Genomic DNA, 20,387 nt, shown 5'->3' with positions numbered 1-20,387 from the left:
GTGATAGAGGTCAAAGATTAAAGGTGAATTCATGACTTCCTGAAATGTAGTTGGAGGCATTTGTCAATACTAAATCATCCAAAGGTTGCAAGGTGTCGCTTTTGGCAAAAGCTTACTTTTACTTTACTTTTGGCAAAGTTTTTATAGACATAGTCCCCGATGTTAAGCGAGATCCATATCATTACGAAAGTAGATTAGTATTTTCAAGTACCGTTTGTCTATTCACAGATACGCCTATCTCAAGTCGTAACACATTGTGTCTATCATATCTCGACAGAGTTACGTCACCTTTGATTGGTTTCCATCAGTCTTACTGGCATACTATCGGGAAACCGTTTTCTATAAGGAAACTACTTCCTTCACGGTGAAATTTGTGGTTACAAAACGTTAACAGTTGATATTTTCACAGAGGTAATGCGCTATAGACAGTGCAGTGATTTATAGATATTATTTTGATTTGCATAAGCGTACCTAATACAAAGCGTCAGCCGACAGCTGCGGCCCTCGGGGAAAACGAAAGTGGGAGTTTAGTTTTCATCATTTGAAGTGACAGGACGGTCACGACCTGTCAGTCTTGTGACTACATTCTCAGATGTCATTGTTCTATACGATTGTTACAGCAGGACCACGTAATTTGTCTTTTATGTAACAGTTCCGAATACTAAATAGACTTGTCCAAAATATTAATTATGCTCATTAGAAAGTTTAACATACTCATAACTATGTCTTATCTTGATTTAATGTTTGTATTGGTACAATAGTTGTATCGGTAGTGAACGTGGTTAAAGCGGGCGCTACGTGAGTTTTGTGTTTATCGATTGGTGCCTAAACTTAAGCGTTGTTAAATTAGATTTCGATTTGCTAACTTGCTTCAGCCAATATCAATTTAGAATAGACACATATCAAAGCGTGTTATAGTCGTTGGCAGGCGGAAATAGTTCAATATAAACTTGCACATTAAAAGGACCTCAGCAAGAAATAAATTGTCTGAGAGGTTGTAAAATAGTGTTTATTCTGTCACCTCTAGACCAGTTCTGAAGTACGTAGGTACCCATTAGTTTTATTGAAATTGCAACACACTCGTACGTGGGTGTTCAATAACCTGCGGAAGTTAATTCGCGAAATTAATAACTTACCCTAAGTTAGGTAAGTTGCGAAACGACAGCCTGCTACATTTATAATAAGTGCCGTTTCATGTAGATTATTATTTAGCTATCGGATACTTATTAATTACTGGGAATTGCGTTACGTTATACGTATTCGTTACAGAAGTTTTTTACAAACATTGTTATACACGCCTGTTCCGGTCAATTTAATGTATCCTTCAAATACGTTCGCTTAATGTGACCAAGCCTAAAAATAACAATATAACATGGCATAACAGAATAGCAACAGTAAGAAATGTGAAATATTTCGGAATTGTTGCGACCCAACGGTACAATGTATGTATTGGATTGCGTTCGTAACATAACGTAAGTATTTGGAGCGACATTTTTTACACAGGTGCGAGTCGTGGTGGGTAAACATGTTATAAAACGTTGCATCACGGAGCTCCACATAACCGCGGGTTCTCGTACGCGAAGAACAATAAACACTGGTAATCATTGGTAATTGTCGCGTGGCGCGCGGTGGGAACGGGCGGTTTTTGCGCGCGCACTCACAATGGCGCGGAAAGCGCGGCCCGTGTGTACCGCTGCGACGCCCAACCAGATTTACGTAATGACACTCACGCAATTTTCCTTGCACGGAAATGTCGCGAACTCGCAGCTTTTTAAGCGCAGACCCGCGGCTTCGTGTTGCGAACTTTACGTTTACGTACATGTGGGCTAACAATGTTAAGCGTCTTCATTGCTTTTGCGCAATGCTTACATTTCAGTAGGTTTGCTCTTTTGGATAACATTAAGTAAGCACCTGCACTGGATGGTAAAAAACATGCATTTCAGAACATATTACAACCTAGACGTCTTCGTACCAATTGCGGAGTCGATTGAAGCAATGAGGTCAAAGTTCTTTTAAAAGTTTAACTTATGCAACAGTTAATGAATCATAAGATAAAACTAATAGCATTTTTATAACAGGTGGACGACGGATGTCATTAAATGTTTGATCAATTTTATGACATGAGTCGAGACTGGAACTGGCGGTGTAGTCGAATGTATTCCGGCGACTGCATACCAGAGCATGTATTGCGCAGTATTTTGTATTCCTTATTGCTTAACCGGGAGACGTAAATGGCAGTGTATGGCGGAGACTGTGTCTGCAGCGAGAACCAGACCGACAGGCGCTGATTAACATTCCGACAACAGAGCTTAAATACTAGCGAACATACCCGAGCCACCGCCTAGACTGACTGATTTGTACCAATCCCCTATCCGCGGCCGATGCAATCGCCTTACTTCACCTAACCTACTTACATCTAGACAAGAATCAATTTAACTAACATAATAAAATATTGCTGCAGCTATTAGTGAACGCCTTTTTTGTTTTACATCAGAGACAGCGGAGACTACGTGGGCCACCGTGGTAATACTTATTTTTTCTATCGACTGTGTAATACTACGCAAAGTTTTATAAGATAGTAGCTTATCTTCCATCATCAATCATGCGCTATAGAAAAACGTCATAAACAGTATTTTTACCAATAACATATCAATTATGATTAATAACCATGGGACGATGAAACCTGACTCCACATACATACCTCAATAAAGTTATATCATTCGCTCCGTTAGCACATTTTATTAATTGCGCCTTTAAGATTTGTTCAGCGACAACGATAGGTGTGTTGTGTTATAATGAGTAATAATATTCTTTATGTAACTTTGACTCACTTTCACGTCTTTATAGTTGGCGACGATTTCCGAAGCGAAAGTGTTATTGCCGATGATGGGCTTGTTCTTGACGCTGGGGAAGATGATGCCGCCCTTGCGGCTGGCGGGGCGCGGCGAGGTGCTGCCGGCCGCCGGGGTCACGGTCACCGTGGCGCCGCTCGCGCTCAGCGTGGCGCTCGTGCTCGTGCTCGGGCTGCGACCGACAACAACGTTAGTCCCGTACACCTACTCCCGCGCCGGCCGCTCGCATGTAGCTTGTACGGGTCAACTACAGTCGCCAGGGCGCGCAAGCTACATCGCATAGAAAACAAAATCGCAACAATCGCAAGGGCACAATTGGAAATAGAATGATGTCACCTGTTGTTTAGTGTGGAGGTGGGCGGCGTGGTGGCGGCCACGGTGCTGGTGGTGGGGTCGGCGTCGGGCTCGTCCACGCGGTACCGGTTGGGTGCGTACTCCACCAGCCGGTCGATGGTGGGGTCCAGCAGCAGCTCGGCCGGCACGGGCCGCTGCGCCAGCGTCGCCACGTCGTCTTCCTGCTTCTTCAACCGCTTCTCCACCATATCTAAATTCTCAATGATCAGATTGGTCTTGAGACGCAAGTCATTGTGGATCTGACCGATAGCACGTTCTTGCCTTTGAGTTTGCGTGAGAAGCTCATCAGACTTAGGAACCAAATCATCTACTGAACTCTTTGTACCGACCACTACATCCCATACTTCATCCATCTTTTCAGATACACTCATCATAGGTATGATTTTGTTGACGAGGGTATCGATTTTACTATTTTTCGTGACAGGGGCCGCCGTGCTTGTTGCTGTGCGGTTCTTGAACAAACTGTTGACGTTAATAGAAGCATCTTCAGGCTCAACAATAGCGGCGTGAACGTCGGCCATCATGTAAAGTACTTTGCCTAAATTCTCCGAAACAAGATTTATATGGAATTGTAGTTTACGATCAACTGTAGACACAGAACTCCTCAGTTGATCCACTTCTTTAGTGATTTCATTGACAACCTCGGTGTTCAAACCTTTTGCAATTTCTATAACGTTCAAATTGATAGGTTTCTTTTCACTGGCCTCGGCATTGATGTCATCGACGGGCAAAAAGTTACTGTCGATCTGATTCTTAAGGCCTACCAGTTTGGTGTCGATGTTTGACACTTTTTGATCTAGTGACTCGAGTTTTCGGTCAAGCAACTGTGCGTCACTGATTTTATTTTTATTTTCTTGTCTCTTAGCGCTGGCTTCGGTAACAGTTTGCTCGTCGTTCTGTCCGATGTGACTGAACAGTTTTAGGTCGAGGTTCCCCAGTTTTGATATGATAGCATCAGTTTTGTGTATGTTGTCGTTTACTCTCGAGTCGAGCGCTTCAACTCTCCTCATTAAGTGTTCCACGGCCTTGTCCAAGTTCTCTATCCTTTGTAGTTTCGTTTCTAGCGTACTCACTATTACTTCAAACACGTTGAATATGTACTGCTCTCTGAAACAAGGAAAAAAACTGCAATTAGTACTGGTTACAAATGTATATGAGTCTGTAGTTTTGGAGGCTAAAGTTAATTCGGTATTATCTACGCCTAGTGAAATTGACATACCTGTCATCGGTTATTATGCAAGGAAAGAAATAGAAACCATAATACGTGATACATACAAGCGTGCCATAAAATGTGTAATGGCGCCATAGACTTGCCACTCGTATAGACAAACCGCTCCAAAAGTACGTTTAATCTTGTTATGAAAACTTTACATTAAATTGCGCAGCCTCTGAAAATGTATGAAGCTATAAAGCCTACAAAATATCTAGCAATTTGTTGCAGCAATTTACTAAATTAAATGTCATGTCAAACCATTTTACGAGTCAGTGGTAAATACTGAGCAAATATTTTTGTTGCATTTTAATTCAAATGGACTGCGGTGTTCTCATTTCCTCTTTAATATTTCATTTTTATATCTGTCCTGTCTGTTAGACTCTTAGCATCATTGACAGTAACGGAATGACAGTGACGTGCAATAAAAACAATACGCGCGTTTACTGACAACGTAATGTCAAATGTTACGTCATACGCTCCGTTATACTTGAAAGTATAAACATGACATTATTACCTTACGATTATAATCATAAAGCCAATAAAATACTAGCCAAACTGGTATAGAAAACGTTTAGTGAGATCTTCTTTAATACGGTTATTTAATATTGCACTTTAATGTGTGTCATTAGTATGTTAATTAGCTCGAATAGTGTAGCGATAGGTGTTGGACCAACCGATACAATTTATGTAATATATTAAATTAAATGTGGGAATTATTTATCATAACGTTGTCAATGAATGGTAAACGAGTTTCATGGATACGCAGACTTTCTTCTTGATATTTAATTTTATTGAAAAAATCATCTGTGTAGGCTCATTTGCTTAGAGTACATACTTAATTGTGTTGTAAATTCGATATTTTTAGAACTTTAATTATTTAACTACCTTTGACAATAATATCGTGTTCCTATTCTGTAAAATTCGGTAAACTAATATCGTAATAGAAGCAATGACGACACAATTCAGTTAACGTTACACCCAACGATTTCTGAACCAATTAAATATATTTGAGCAACAATATCACCGATATTATGACTGGCGAAGATAAGTAAGCTCTGCTTGCAAGCAAGGTGTTCGCCAACATAAATTCCATTTCGTAATCACAAACGAACCTGTTATTATATAGAGTGTCGGCCGCACCAGATCGGCCTAAAGACGCGAGACTGCCCGGTATTATGCAAATGTACAGTAAAATCGCATTTTGGTCAACCGGCCCACTTAAACGTTTGCTTTGGTAAATCTTGCAACCTGTCCTATCCGATATGCGAGACTTCCTGAAATCGTGGCGATATAAACTGCAGTAACGGCATTGAGGATTTCGAAATGTTTCGCTCCTTTCGAACATATTATGGTCGCTATTCCAGGGTACGGTTCTAGAAATTTAATCGAGCTGTTGATTAATGAAGCATTCAATGCAACTGTTTTGTGAGCGGGAATTTTAGTCTTGAGGATATTTTGTAAGAGTACACGTATTTAGGTTGTTGACTATTAGGCGTTGTTAGTTTGGGCTCGCGTGTTGTTTTGACATAGCTCCTGGGATAACTGTTGGTTAACCAATTGATTTAATGATTCGTGGTTGCCTGTTGTAGTATGTATGTTTACGTTAATTGATTTCACTGTGGGTGTGGGTGATTATCTGTTTCATAAGTATACCTGACTTTGTTTGTACGTTACGGTAAAGACTCCATCAATCGAGATACTCCTTTGATATAGATTTAAAAAAAAATGTAGATTCTAGAGGTGAATATAATAGTCATCCAATTAAAGAAGTGTAAAATGTCCTTTCAAAAGTTTGGGCAGAATTACTAACTACAGCTTTGTTTAATTGGGCAAACCGACGAATAGTTTAGCATTTTGATAAATTACACAATTAACGTTAGATGGTGTTATTAATTATGTAAACCTTTGTTAATTGCCTTGCTTAGTACAGACGCCAATTAACATGGGCCTGTAATAATGGATTGTTGCTTATTTACTAGCTTTTAGATTCTTATTCATCGTTTTCTTGTTTACATTATTATAAATACTGCATCGTAATTATAACTTTACTACTTAGAGCCTTTCTTAAATAAACTAAATAATAAGTCAACATATCAGGGAGAGTACACCTCAATTTAGACTAAGGCTTTTTGGCGGTGCTGAACAAATTATAAAAATAGTAATATCCGCGGAAAGAACCTCAAAATTAGATTCATTTATGAATTCTCGACACCCTCATTGTTTGCTCAAATACTTTCTGTCAGTCAAACAATTCGCATACTCATACAAAATGCTTGACCATTTTCTTCAGTCCCTAACACGCAGGACTAATCCGAGGGCAGAACATTTTTAGACCCAAAGTAGTTCAGGGTCTAGTATTGTGTGCAATTCTTTATACGGACTGGCTATTGTCAGAAAGATATTTTGTTGCATTTGTTCCGATCGTGTAACGGAACGTGCTTTGTCTGTGCACGACGAGGCTCGAGCGTGAGGTGTTCGTTTTTCAAAAGTTCTTTTTTTTTAATAAAAAGTTAGTTTGAAATCTCTGGATGTCTTTTTTTTAATTGATGGCAAAAATCATCAAATGACCCCTCGCGCTGTGGGTTAGCAGCGGTAAGGGAGTGTCAGACTTTTACTGATGTACCAGGGCCGCGGTAACTCTTTCGAACAATCCCGCAGCAGATATTGTGTGTGATATGATGATGATAAGTTTCAGTGATGTTTCTCATTTTGCTTTCATCTGAATTCTAGAATAATTTGAAAACTGATTTCAGTGGAAAATTGTCCATTCAAAAATAGCGTCGCTAACGGTATAAGCCACTGGTGGAAACTAATACTTTTATACAAAATCTTTAATCATACCTGGACACCTAAAACTGGTCAAAAATTCTTACTTAAAAAATAGCACAAATGTTCACGTTCCTCTTAGTATCAGTTGAATCGTGACTAGTAAAATCTTCCACTAGGACGCTCGAAGTCATGACGTGACCACGATTTGACTTATCTATCCCAGATGTATTTAGTAAATGCATCACGTCTGAACTATTTTTTGAACATAACTGTTCTCCTTGATATGGTGAACAGAAAAAAACTGGTTGTACGAAATTGTAGTTATCATGTTAGTATTTAAATCCACACTAATATTGTAAGGCTTTCATTAAACATTTTGTTTGTTTAAACACGCTTATCTTATGAACCAATCCGATTTGAAACATCCACTCAGTGTTAGATATCCCGTTTATCGAAGAAAGCTGTATGCAACTTTTTAGCCAGTTCCATATAATTTGATAGGGTTTTCATCAAGTGTGTGTAACAACTCAAAAATTATAACCCAGATTATGAAATAAAATAAGAATTAAGCATTTGTTTGTAATAATTCATTGTTCTATACGATCAGTATCTGATAGCAAACTCGATAGTAATCGACTGACATACCACTGAACTATGTTACGGCCAACACAAGGACTTAAAAAGAATCTAGGTAAATATAATTAGTTGGGACTTAGATATAATCGACAATAGACCACATATATGTCGGCAAGTATGTTAGTTATAGTAAAAACAGCAAATATTTTCATGGGAACGAGTGGTAGAACCTTGTGGTTTGTTTGAGTAGAGCTAAGTACACTTGGTGTATTTTGATATCAAGCGAGTGACCCTCGCTTGACCATGTAGGTCGGTAGTTTGTGACAACAGTCGTATGTACACACTCATATGAAATATGATTAGGTACTCTACTGTTTATACATAGGTACTTTATTATGTTACATAACAAACTTTATTACTAGATTTCTGTTTTCAGCTTGGAAAATCAGATTAGTACATATTACAAATGCGAAGCTTTGTATGTATAAATGTTTTGTTCCACTTTCACGCCAAAAGTACAATATGGATTTTGATAAAATTTCGCAGTGATAGAGCTAAATATCAGAATAACATGTACGCTACTTTTTATCCATGTTTAGGTATCTCGGATAGCAAGATAAATTGCTGGCAAAGCAAGCTAGGATATAAAACAATAACTTGACACATAAAGTCCGGAGGTGTTGCCATAAAAATATTGACAACATAATTTTCGAGACATTAAAAGTCACATGAGCACTCGATATGTCCACGATAATGTTTTTATGTTACATTCAAGTTTTATGTAGCCATAATAACGGGTGCATAGGTTTTATGCGCACGCGTTGAAAGGCCGCACCTGTTTCTTTAGCACCCATACACTGCAGACTAAATAGTCGGCCGACAGTTATCCACCCGATGGTTGGATTTTTCCAGCGGGGCCCAGCAGGACCAAAGGTGCGGCCCTGGTACATAAAAGGCCTATGAAAGCACACAATAAATTTTTAGGCAGTAAGAGTCTGACACTCCCTCACCGCCGCTAACCCACAGCGGGAGAGGTCGTTTGATGATTTTTGACATCGGAAAAAAAATGTTTGGACTTGTTTTTAAAGAAATCTTTATTACAATTAAAGTTTTCAGCTGGTCTTATACGGGAAAATACCTGATCTTTCGAATGGGCGTACCTACAACCATTCATCTTCATGCTAATTCATGAGCCCAAACAAACTAAAATCTATAAACTATCGGCCGACTAAAAGTTTGTAGTGTAACACTACTCTTAGGGTCAATTCCCACTGAAAGAGCAGCGGCCGGCAGCGGCCGTAAGAGCACGGAAAATGAAAGAGCGCGGCGCGGTGCGGCGCCGCGCGGCGCCGCGCGGCCCGCCGCGCTCGCGCTCAATCCCTTGCAATTACGGCCGCTGCCGGCCGCTGCCGGCCGCTGCTCTTTCAGTGGGAATTGACCCTTAAACTGCATCCACCTTTACCTACATTTTTATTCAAGAGCATGTGAACATACGTTTAAAACTTAACTGAAATTAGATCATAATTATGAAATAAGTTTACGTAACTGCATGTGGAGTTTTGTATTACTTTTTGGTGTAAAATTTTGATATTTAAAACGATTGCTTGAGTTAATTATTGTTGCAACAGAGTATCAGCAAGAGTTGTTTCGCGAAGATGGCTGGTAACACACGTAATATTCAGGTAGGTACCAATAATAATAATACAGTAATGAATGTCTTATTGCAAAGAATATATTGTTTTGTAGATATTTAACTTCTTCTGTCAATTACTTTCTCCCCCGTCCCGAGACAAATTCTTCCCGCATGTGGATAAACAGTAGCCATATAGGTAAGTAGTAAGGCTTCTTTTTATTTCTTTTTAATTCTGAGTATTCTAATAAGTAAGCTATAACAGCCAATTTTCATCAAAATTCCCCAACGGTTTTTGGTACATAAATCCAAAATCCCTACGAAATTTCATGCTAATAATATTTAGCTTAGAGTTAGGCTAGGCAGATGAAATTAAATGATTTTGATTGCTTTTATATTTCATGCTTCTATCGTTGTTTTTGCAGTAAAGTTATCCCGAGTGGTGGGTTTTAAACTCGTTTGCTCATCTTTTTTCGAATACTACTAAAAAGTAGACAGCATGCATTGTAACGGGTAAAAGATACTTTTATATTGTTTTTACGACTTTTGTCAAGCAACGCTAACGTCGAGGTATTTCATACAACATGTAATTGTCAGTCGCAGTGATTGTTCAGTAATTAAATCGTCAGTTTTTAGTAGTTCTAGGTACAAATTAACGTTCAAATGCATGTTTTATAATAGTAATATTGATAGCATAGTCTTGTTAACTTTTTGTGTAGAACTAGATTTTGCATGTGAAAACACTGGTACTTTGTCCCGCGTCTGGATAAAAAATGGCTTATGTTTAACTGATCACCAGATATAGTAACAAACAGCAGACAAAAATAGTAAATGATCACCAAAATGAAACTCGCATTTTAATGTAAAACTATCACCAAAGTTTTAACACTTTGCTATCCTATTTAAGTGAAATTACTCCAAAATAAATCATGCGTAAGCCAAAAATAGTAAATGATCACCAAAATTAAACCACCATTTTAAAGTAAGATTATAACCAAAGTTTTTAAATTCTGCTATCCTATTTAAGCAAAATGAGTCCAAATAAATCATTGTTATCCCAAAAGTAGTAAATGATCACCAAAAGTAGTAAATGATCATCAAAAAAGTTTTTACATCTTGCTATCCTGTTTAAGTAAACTGACTCCAAAAAAATAAGTTCGGCCTGATAAAATAAATGTAATAACATTATGGGGACCCTTTTCCTGCACTAGCGTGGAAAATTGTCTATTGCATGCCTCTAAACAGTGCGATAAGAGTGTGTTTTCGAGGGAGTGTATTGAGAAACACATTCTTCTTCTTCTTTCTCCTGCCCTGTTCCCAATTTTACTTGGCGTCGGCGCAATATGTAATTTTCTTCCATTTTCCCCTGTCACTCGTCATACTGCCACTCACGCATGCATTGCAAGCCGGACACATAACTTAATATGGCATCATAATACTTTATTTGGTAATAAGCCTACATTTTATGGCAATCACAGTGACTTATTTAGGCAAAAATAATACATTAATTTGGTCGTCAAGAGTTGGTGATCATTTACTAAATTTGGTGGTCGAATACAATTTAAAGTGAAGTCGTGACTAAAATAGCTGGTACTATTACATTTTTAGACTTTATTTTTCTGGTGTTCAGTAGATATTTCTGGTTGCAAAACTTAGGGTATCAAAGCATTTTATGGTGGTCATTATATTTGTTCCCATAAAAAATTATCAAAACCATAAAAATCGTCTCCAGTGCGTCTACAAAATGTCATCGCAATTGGCTTAGTCCTTTTAGCGGAAAAGTGAAACATGCTGACTTTGGCGTTAATAGTTAGTGAGGTCATTATCAGTTATGTCGTAGTATAAAATTTGGATCAGTAATTTCAGAATAGCGGGGAAAAAAACAAAGGTCTACTTAATTTGCCACTCAGTATTTTCTTAATTAGATAAAAATGTAGTACGAATAGTACAATAGTGCTAAAATTCAAGTCAAATGAACAAACGCTTTGACAATTAGAAAGCGAGTTCACATAGTTATAAAGAATTTTGTAGTTTACCGATGATATAACATACATTTTTAGAAATTAGTGTTTTTTCTTTGAGATCTAATTTGTTACGTCACTTATTTTTACTGATTTTATATTTGTTTTTATTAACCGCGTCTGGGATTGTTTTTGGCAAAAAAAATCAAAACAAAAATTGTTTTTTTTTCTTTCACCAGATGGTAACATCCTGGCTGATTATTTTTGTAATTATTTATTTTCATTTTGACATTAGTTTCATATAAGTTATGTCAAACAATCTGTAATCGGAAAACAACGGATGGATATTGAAAGTTATTGAAATCTGCAGTTAAATAGATGAAGGAAGTAAATGCAAATATTATTAATCGATTAAAATATAATATAGTGTGGTTTTGTTCTCAAAATAACCGCAACCTTTAAAAGAGAAAGAGCTTCGCTTAGCGCTTGCTTCATTTCTGTAAATAACGCCTACATAATATTATGTAGATGTAATACATAACAAATATTCGCGCACTTTTTATTTGCATACAAAATACCAATCAAACATTTTTTTGTAATTTATCTTTTAGAGTAAGAGTGCATTGTTCAGCTGTCTTGGAGTACCTATTTATATTATTCAGAGATTTCTGAGTAGCTGAAGATTCCTACAAACTAGCGCAGACAGTTTTGTGTAAAATACTTAAATGTTTTAAGTTTGTCCTTCCGTTTTTATATAAGTATAAACATGGCTGAGTCCGGTTCCGTACTAACGGCCAAAAATACAGAAGTACATAACGTTTAATGTAGGTATGAGAGCACCAGAAAATATTTATTTTATTCCGCATTTTCTATTGTAGCGGTAACAAAAACTTGTCAAAATTAAACTCATCTTAGTAAAAATTTGAAAACAAGAGTCTTCGTTAACCTCTCGAAGCAGTTAGGTTTATTCAATAAGAAACCGGTTATTATAGAACTCAAAATTCAACAATCAGTTCTTACAAAACGTATGTTCATTTCAAATCGACCCTACGAGCTATGGAACCAATTGCAGTGGCAAATCTTGTTGGCATGCTCACGCGCATATTATCAATTACACACGCATCTTTATTTGCGAAATTAATATGCCATAATACATGAACAGTTTGATAATTACCGGTTTACATTAATTGTTTAATCTGACGTAATAAAAAGTTCAAGAGCCGATATGTAGATATTTTTGTATTTAGCTTTTATCCTTGAAATATTACCTTATACTTAATTATTTTTATATAAATAAATGTTACATAAGAAATATTACGTTGGTCGATATCCTGAATTTTTACTTACGTCCTGTAGGAAATACTGCCCGTAAAAGGGATAAAATATGGCCTTTGTTACTCGGGAAAAGTGTAGCTTCCAATAATGAAATAATTTTTCAAAACCTTTCAGTAGTATCGGAGCCTTTATGATAGAAACAAACTAACTAAATGTTCCCTCTCTATTATATTTTAATGTAATTAGTATAAATTATCTTAATCTGTGTTTCTAAATGACGGAGTAATGTTTCTAAATAAAGACGATTCTAAGTGATCAGAGTGTGGAAAATCCCACTAGAACTGTTGGTTTCTTCGACCGGAAAACAAAACAATTTCTTACATAAATATTAAGCTTCATAACTTTATAAATAATGTTATTGGTGTGGAACATGATACTTCAACTTTCTATCAGTTGACATTGGAAACTAGGGAAAAGAGAGACTTTTATGTGACCGAAGTTCAATTTGATCGATGGTTAAGATAAAGTGTAGGGCGAGGAATGTCGGGAGGTAAGCCTGGCTCACACATTGCGGCTCCAACTTTTAGAAATTCAAGTTTAGCAGTTTTGCTTCTTTGAAGCACACGCAGACGTCGTCACGGGAAAAAGCTAGTCCGAAATAAAAAAAATCGCGGTTCTTGAGACACAGCCTAGTCACCTAGTGACAGACAGGCGGACAGCAAAGTCTCAGTTATAGAGGCCTGATATACTTATACATCCTTTTCAGGAGGGAAACCTAAAAATCTTTGGTAAAATTTTTGACTTAATTCCGGTAAAAAGTGGACTGCAACAAATGCAACAAACCTCAATCGATTCTTATAAATATTTTATTTCGATATTAGAACATTACTGTACAGTAGGTACATACCTGCAGGTGTATTTCTTACTTGAAGGTCAAACAAATAAGTTTGTACACAATTCGAACCATAGACACGCGAGTCACACATACTTACGTCAAAACAAATCCGTCGCATTAATTTGACATAAGATAGAAACTGTCACTTGTAAATGTATAATCGTAATGATAAATGATCGTTATTTGTTTAAAGCGCAGTGCCTGAGCAAGGCTTACAAGTAATTTCACGATTTTATCGATATATGATTATTACTCTATATTTGTAGATAAGGCAGCCATGATGGATCGGCTACAAACTAGTTCGTATATAACTTTATGAAATGACAAGTCGTCTATAGAACTTGTATTAAAGGCGCTTGGTAAAATATGTCGCCGATTAGCCAATGTTTTGATATATTACACGAAAGGCGGAGGAAAATTACTGCAATCCGATCACGTTGATTAAAATTCAGATTATGGAATTTGGGCTTAATTCGGTTTGTAACTGAAGGAGTCATTTACATTTTAAGAGAACGGTTCATATTTCAAAGGATACTTATTTTATTAATAGCTGAACATTCCCTTTTCACAAGGACATCATTAATCCAGTAGTTATGATTAATTCTAGAATTTTAGAAGGATTACAATATCTGTAGGCGTAAAGGACATAATTTGAAAGGCACAAGCCTACGCTTTCGTAGCACCGTCGTAGCGGCCTATATCTGCTACGAACGCGCCGATCGGGAACTTGGTGCTACGCCACTATTATTTTGCAAAGAATTGTAACAAGTGAAAAATATATGATCTGCAATGTAGTTGAAGTATCTCAATTTCTATGCGATTATTTTAATTTTATTCACTTTTACAATAATTTAACAGAACATTAAGCTCAATTATTTCTAGGAACAGAAACATTCGCTACAGTTTTCAGTTCTGTTTTCAAAACCCGGTTGTATAGAACGGTAACGTGCGTGATAACACGGCATTAGACAGGCTGTTACGACGACCAATCAATAAGTACTTGTACCGTGTTGTTCACACCACAGGCGGTCCACTTCGTATTCAAACTGATCATAATTATTCTCATATGTCTCTATTATATCACACCTATTTATCTATTCAGAATATTAACTTGAGAAAGGGACAACTTTCCTGTAATTTGATAACGTTTTGAGTTAGTAGAAAGCATGTAAACATGACGTAATCATAACATATTAATTGGGTACCGTTTAGTAGATAATAGTCAGTGATTGTTAACCCTTTCACTGTACTTGTAGAATAGGTACTGTTACAGCCTTTTTATCGTCTCACTGCTGGGCACAGGCCTCCTTTCACACGGAGAAGGATTGAGCATTAATCACCACGCTTGCTCAATGCGAGTTGGTGATTTCAGACTTTACAGTCCAGGTTTCCTCAAGATGTTTTCTCTGACCTTTTTAAGGAGTGTGTCTAACTAAGATATACTTGGAAAGTACAAACAAACTTAGAAAAGTTGCATGACCTATTTGCCTCGTCTGGAATCGAACCCACACCCTAATACTCGAGAGGTTAGTTCTTTACCTACTAGGCCACCACGACTTCGGAGTAGGTACAAAGTGATAAATTGGCCAGTTAGTAACATGTGGTACTAGTTCGATAACTGGTGGACAAGTAAACGGTCTGACTTGAGTGACGTGTGTCGCATAAGTATTCGTACCGCGCCATAATTCTATCGCATAACGACTGAATAATTATATCTGATTCTGTTTAAGAATTCGGCCCGTGAGTTGACTAATACGGTCACACGGCACAGATGTATGCGCTCGCGCCGCCCGTCGTGCAGTCATAGACCAAGAGCTAGCGACTGCCAGACCTGCGTTTTTTTTAAAGGCTGAAACTTTGTGTGAACATCTGCCTTAACCTTATAGTAAGTTTAAACCATAGATTATTCTATGTCTTACTTCCCCTATGTCTTTTTCCTTGTACGAAATCATCGCTTGCTGTCATAAAGAAAGTACTTAGTCCTTATTGATATAATCTCTAATATAAGAGGGAATACGACTGTCAAAATAAGTAAAGTAGGTATGATTTTTTTTGTCTTCCAAAGCAACCGTCAGTCAAACTTCGTAATAGTCTATGGTTAGTTACCTTTTTTTTTTTTTTTTTGGGAGGGTGAAATCCTCATGGACTTCCTCCGCCTGGGGAAAGGCGGAGGGGTATGCCGGACTCCTACCGGCTAAAACCCCCTTGTGTCCTCCTTGCACGTGTGCGCGGGGCCGCGGGAATCCAGATTCTTCCGCAGCCCCACACTAGTGCTGGCCCTCGCACGGGCCTCGTCTCTTGCACGGGGTAGTGAGGTGTTCGCCTACCCCGTGCATCATCTCAGGGGCACGCGCCGACACACGCGCGTGCCACCGCCTCGGGTCCACTGAGTAGGGGCGGGAACTTCCCCAAGTCCCTCGCCCTTGAACCCATTCATGGGGGGCGGAAGAGGGCGTTGTCCGCCCTTCTCCTGCGCCCGGTGCGCCTTCTGCGACCGGGGAAGGGAGTCAAAATCTCCCTCTCCCGTTCCGCAGATTCCTTCTGCGACATCACGTCCTCGCAAAAGGAAACCACCGCGTCCCACGACTCTGCACTGCCGACCATCCTCTGCACCACAGCCGGCAGCGACAGATCGTCTCCGATTTCGTTTGTGAGGACACGGCGCTGCTCCTCCCAAGCTACACACTCAGCGAGCGTGTGTTGCGCCGTGTCCTCCCCGCAATGGACGCAGTGGTGACACCGAGCGTCCGGCTCCCTGTCTAAGCGACACAGAAACTTGCCGAAGCACCCATGCCCCGACAGTACCTGCGTCACCCTGAATGACAGGGAGCCGTGCCCTCTCTCGAGCCAGTCGTCGAGTACTGGCCGGATCGCCTCGACGGTAGCAAGGCCGGCGGTAGGGCGCATCAGCCTTTGCCGCCATTCCGCCACTAGGACTTGACGGAGCTCCTCTCGGCGCAGCTCGATCTCCCGCTGCACCGGCATCGAGCCCCGTACTCGCTCTTCCTCGCGCCATCGGTATAATGACGCGAGTACTTTCGCCTCTAGGTCCCAGGGCGGGGATCCGGCCAGGACACAAGCCGCCTCGTAGGAAATCGTGCGGTACCCTCGGATGACTCTGACGGCCATCGCCCTCTGCGGTTTGCGCAGGATGGCGAGCGTGCCGGCCGTCATGTCCATCGCCCACACGGGGGCCCCATATAGGGCCATGGACCGCACGATTCCCACGTACAACCGCCTACAGGCGGCGCTCGGTCCCCCCAAGTTGGGAAGCAACGATGATAGCGCGCCCGCAGCGCCCATCAGCTTGGGCGTCAGCCGCCGGAAGTGAGGCCCGAATTCCCATCGGCTGTCGAGCACCAAGCCCAGGTACTGGGGCCGACAGCGATCCGGGCCCCGCTGACCACGATGTGTGATCCCGGCGGCGGCGCACGTCGGGGACCATGGAACACGATGGCCTCCGACTTGTTTAGGGCCACCTCCAGGCCCAGGCGCCGGATGCGGTTCACCACCTGTGATACCGCAGCTGTGGCTATCAACGTCACTTCCCTGTGCGAGCTCCCCCGGGCAGTGACAAGCGTGTCGTCCGCATAAATGGTTAGTTACCTACTATAAGGTAGATGCATACACAAAGTTTCAGCCTTTATAAAATAACGAATATCTGGCAGTCGCTGGCTCTCGATCTATAAACACTCGGTACAATTAGGGGAGAGTGGGGGAATTACGGACGCGGGGTAAATACGGACTAGCAAGTATCTACTCATTCAATCCTAACCGCGGCAGCCCGGTGCTGTCATCTGTTTCTTTCCACCATTTTAGTGCCACGCAAAAACTTGCGACAGCCGGCTGCGCACTGTTTCAACGGTAGGTAAAATTTAAAAAAAAGTGTATATTTATCTAATTTTTGGTGTTTTACAATTCGAGGGACAGGTCTGTATGCTAAGTGATGGTAATAAGTGATATTTTCTATGGATAGCTTTGTCAATGGAGTTTGAATCGCCAACGTTTGTTTTTATGAAATGTTTTCATAACCTACAAATTTTTCTCTTTGATTTAAAAATACCCAGTTGGGATAATTGCGGACAAGCCTCGCGGGGTAAATACGTACGTCCGCAATTTCCCCTAATTCGATAAACTATTATGAAACTAATCAATAACTACAAATTTTTAGATGCCTCGGAAATATATAAGAAAAAAATCGCATCATTACAAAAAGCTGTGCAAGAAATAAAAGGCCAGTAGATAACTTTTCATCAGCCGGAAGAAAAATATGGTATTCCCAGAGCTACATTGTTTGACCAAGTGAAAAAGGGCAGTGTTTCTACAATACTAAAGAGAGGTTAAAATCCGTTTTTAACGAAATGCAAGAAAACGAACTGAAAATCTTAATTAGAATGTTGATGTTGATAACTTTTGCATTTATTGTCAGGAAAAGTACAGTGATCCACCCGCCGAAGACTGGTTTATGTGTTCAAGGTGTAACATGTGGGCCCATGAGAACTGCACTGCGGGAAGTTCTTCTAAAAGCTTTACTTGTGATTTTTGTCAGTGATGTGGACCTGGTTCGTAAATACCCCATGCTGTCCGTAATTAACCCAGGGACAGTCCGAATTTACCCCGAGCGCTACGGGTAATTACGGACTGACAAGGTTTTGTTTTTGCTAAAAATATTATATTTATTGATTGATCTCGTATAATAAGTATAATTGTTTTTGTAGTCAAATAACTAAAGATTGATAATAAATAAAGACAGACTGATTATTACTAATAGTACGAATGTTGTGCGTTATTTCCCTTCAGCGTCCGCAATTCCCCCACTCTCCCCTAATGCCTGGGCAGTAGTTTACGAGTATGTCCAACTCGGCCTGATTTTATCTAACAACATATCATACACGATCTTACTCCCAATCGATACGCGATATACCTACTCTTTCAGTCATAGTCGAGTGATTGTTTGAGCTTGAACTACGTCGAACAAAGGGGGAGATAATTATTATGATACGTTTCAGATAGACGCTGGTTTTACGAAGCGTAACAATTGTATTAGCACGAAGTTGCCACAGCTGTTGGCAAATGAAACTGCGCTCATTTTGAAATAGGATGAAGATTGTATCATGCCAAGCCTGAGGTCCCGGGTTCGATTCCCGGTTTGGTCAACATTTGTATGATGACCAAATGACCATGACTGTTGGCCGTGGGCTATTTGTTGTAATATGTATACATACAGCTACATGTAGTTTATCATTAGTATTAGCCCCCATAACACAAGTTAATTAATAACTTACCACTGGGGTAACCGACCGTGTGTGAAAAGGTATCCCGATACTTTGTGATTTTAATGGTTTGACCGCTCGCGTCCAAAAGAAAGGGGCTTACATAATATATGTAATGTCACATTATTACTACGTGAGGTAAATATGTAATGCACGAACTTCGCTTATAGTTCACTCTCTTCGATGTAGACACGTCGGCACCGACGGAAAGTGAAATAAATCTTAATAGCTGTACATTGTACATGAGCACGTTAGTTACGTATTGTTATAAAAAAGTGCAAAATAACTGCACCTGAAAGTGGGGTAAAACCGCCTGTAAAAGTGGAACTTGGTCTGAATACTTCGTTATTGTTAGGTCTTTCCTATTAGTGTTTGAAACCTGATTATATCTTTCTACAACTGATACAATACTCGTTTAAATGTGTGGTGAAGGGTAGGCTTTGGGGGCAGCCTTTCGTAAATGATGACGTTCAAAAAGTGCTGTTTTGCAGCTAAGTTTCATCATCATCTCCCGAGCCCTTTTCCAACTATGTTGGGGTCGGTTTCCAGTCTACCCGGATTTAGCTGAGTACCAATGTTTTACAAGGAGCTACTGCCTATCTGACCTCCTCAACCCAGTTACTCGGGTATCCCAATACCCTTTGGTTAAACTGTCTTCCGACTTTTATTTGAATAGGTATGATTTTGAGTTTGATTTAGCGAAAAATTACTACTAACAATAACATTGTACAAATACTGCTGAAATTATCAGCTTTTAATATAATTAACGATGTATTAACATTACTTATTATTTATTAATATTGCCGCCTTACAAAACTAAAAGACATTTAATAGATATTGTGTAATAACAAAAGCCACGTCCGTGAGTATTACGTTTACTTCGTGCTCTATTATTTTTACATCAAAACTGACAGTTTCATAATGACAGCTGAGCCTTGGTGAGACATTTTTGAAATCACTTACTACATATTTTTACAGTTGTAGCCCAAAAGTGTGTAAGAATTGAGTAGCATTGTCGTTTTGCGTGTCTTATTAATGTATGAAACATGACTTAATTAAGTTGCTTATTTGTCCAGATTTTTTGCAGTTTCAATGCCGTCCCGTGGTAACTACTGCCCGTACCGAGATAAAATATGGCCTATGTTACTTGGGAAGAGTGTAGCTTTTCAAAAGTGAAAGAATTATTCAAATCGGTTCAGCAGTTTCCGAGCCCTTGGGGTACAAACAAAAACTGTCAGTAGCACAGATAAAATAGCTTCTATAGACTACAAATAGCATATCTTTTGCTATTTGTAGTCTATAGAAGCTATTTTATCTGTAAACTACTAAAACCACAAAACTACAAAATATTTTCAGAAACAATTAATGTTTGTGAGACGATTGATCAAGTCACCATCGATTTATGATCTATAACTATGTAATTAAAGCGAATTCAATTTTATTATGCTTCTTTCTTAAACGGTAGACGATTAGCCGCGTACCCACCTAGCGCACAGGCTCGCGCGGCAGCCTCGGTGTCCGGATCGCGAGCGATGGCTCCCTCGGCAGCCTCAGTAGTTTTGTTCAATTTACACGAGGCCGCCTCGCGA

General features: G+C 39.4%; 1 protein-coding gene across 1 annotated transcript in view; it reads right to left on the bottom strand.

Moving 5' to 3' along the window:
* Nucleotides 1-20,387, bottom strand: part of LOC110373850 (angiopoietin-related protein 2) — a 62,066-nt gene that overhangs the window by 9,737 nt on the left and 31,942 nt on the right. Inside the window, exons 2-3 of the mRNA XM_021331252.3 lie at nt 3,189-4,313; nt 2,832-3,024 (exon numbers count right to left, since the gene is read on the bottom strand). Of these exons, the coding sequence (XP_021186927.3) occupies nt 2,832-3,024; nt 3,189-4,313 (1,318 nt within the window). The remainder of the gene's footprint in view (nt 1-2,831; nt 3,025-3,188; nt 4,314-20,387) is intronic.

This window comes from Helicoverpa armigera, chromosome 1 (assembly GCF_030705265.1).
Source record: "Helicoverpa armigera isolate CAAS_96S chromosome 1, ASM3070526v1, whole genome shotgun sequence".
Classification (NCBI taxonomy): domain Eukaryota; kingdom Metazoa; phylum Arthropoda; class Insecta; order Lepidoptera; family Noctuidae; genus Helicoverpa; species Helicoverpa armigera.
The sequence above is the reverse complement of the archived record's forward strand: the minus strand, read 5'-3'. Positions and strand labels throughout refer to the sequence as shown.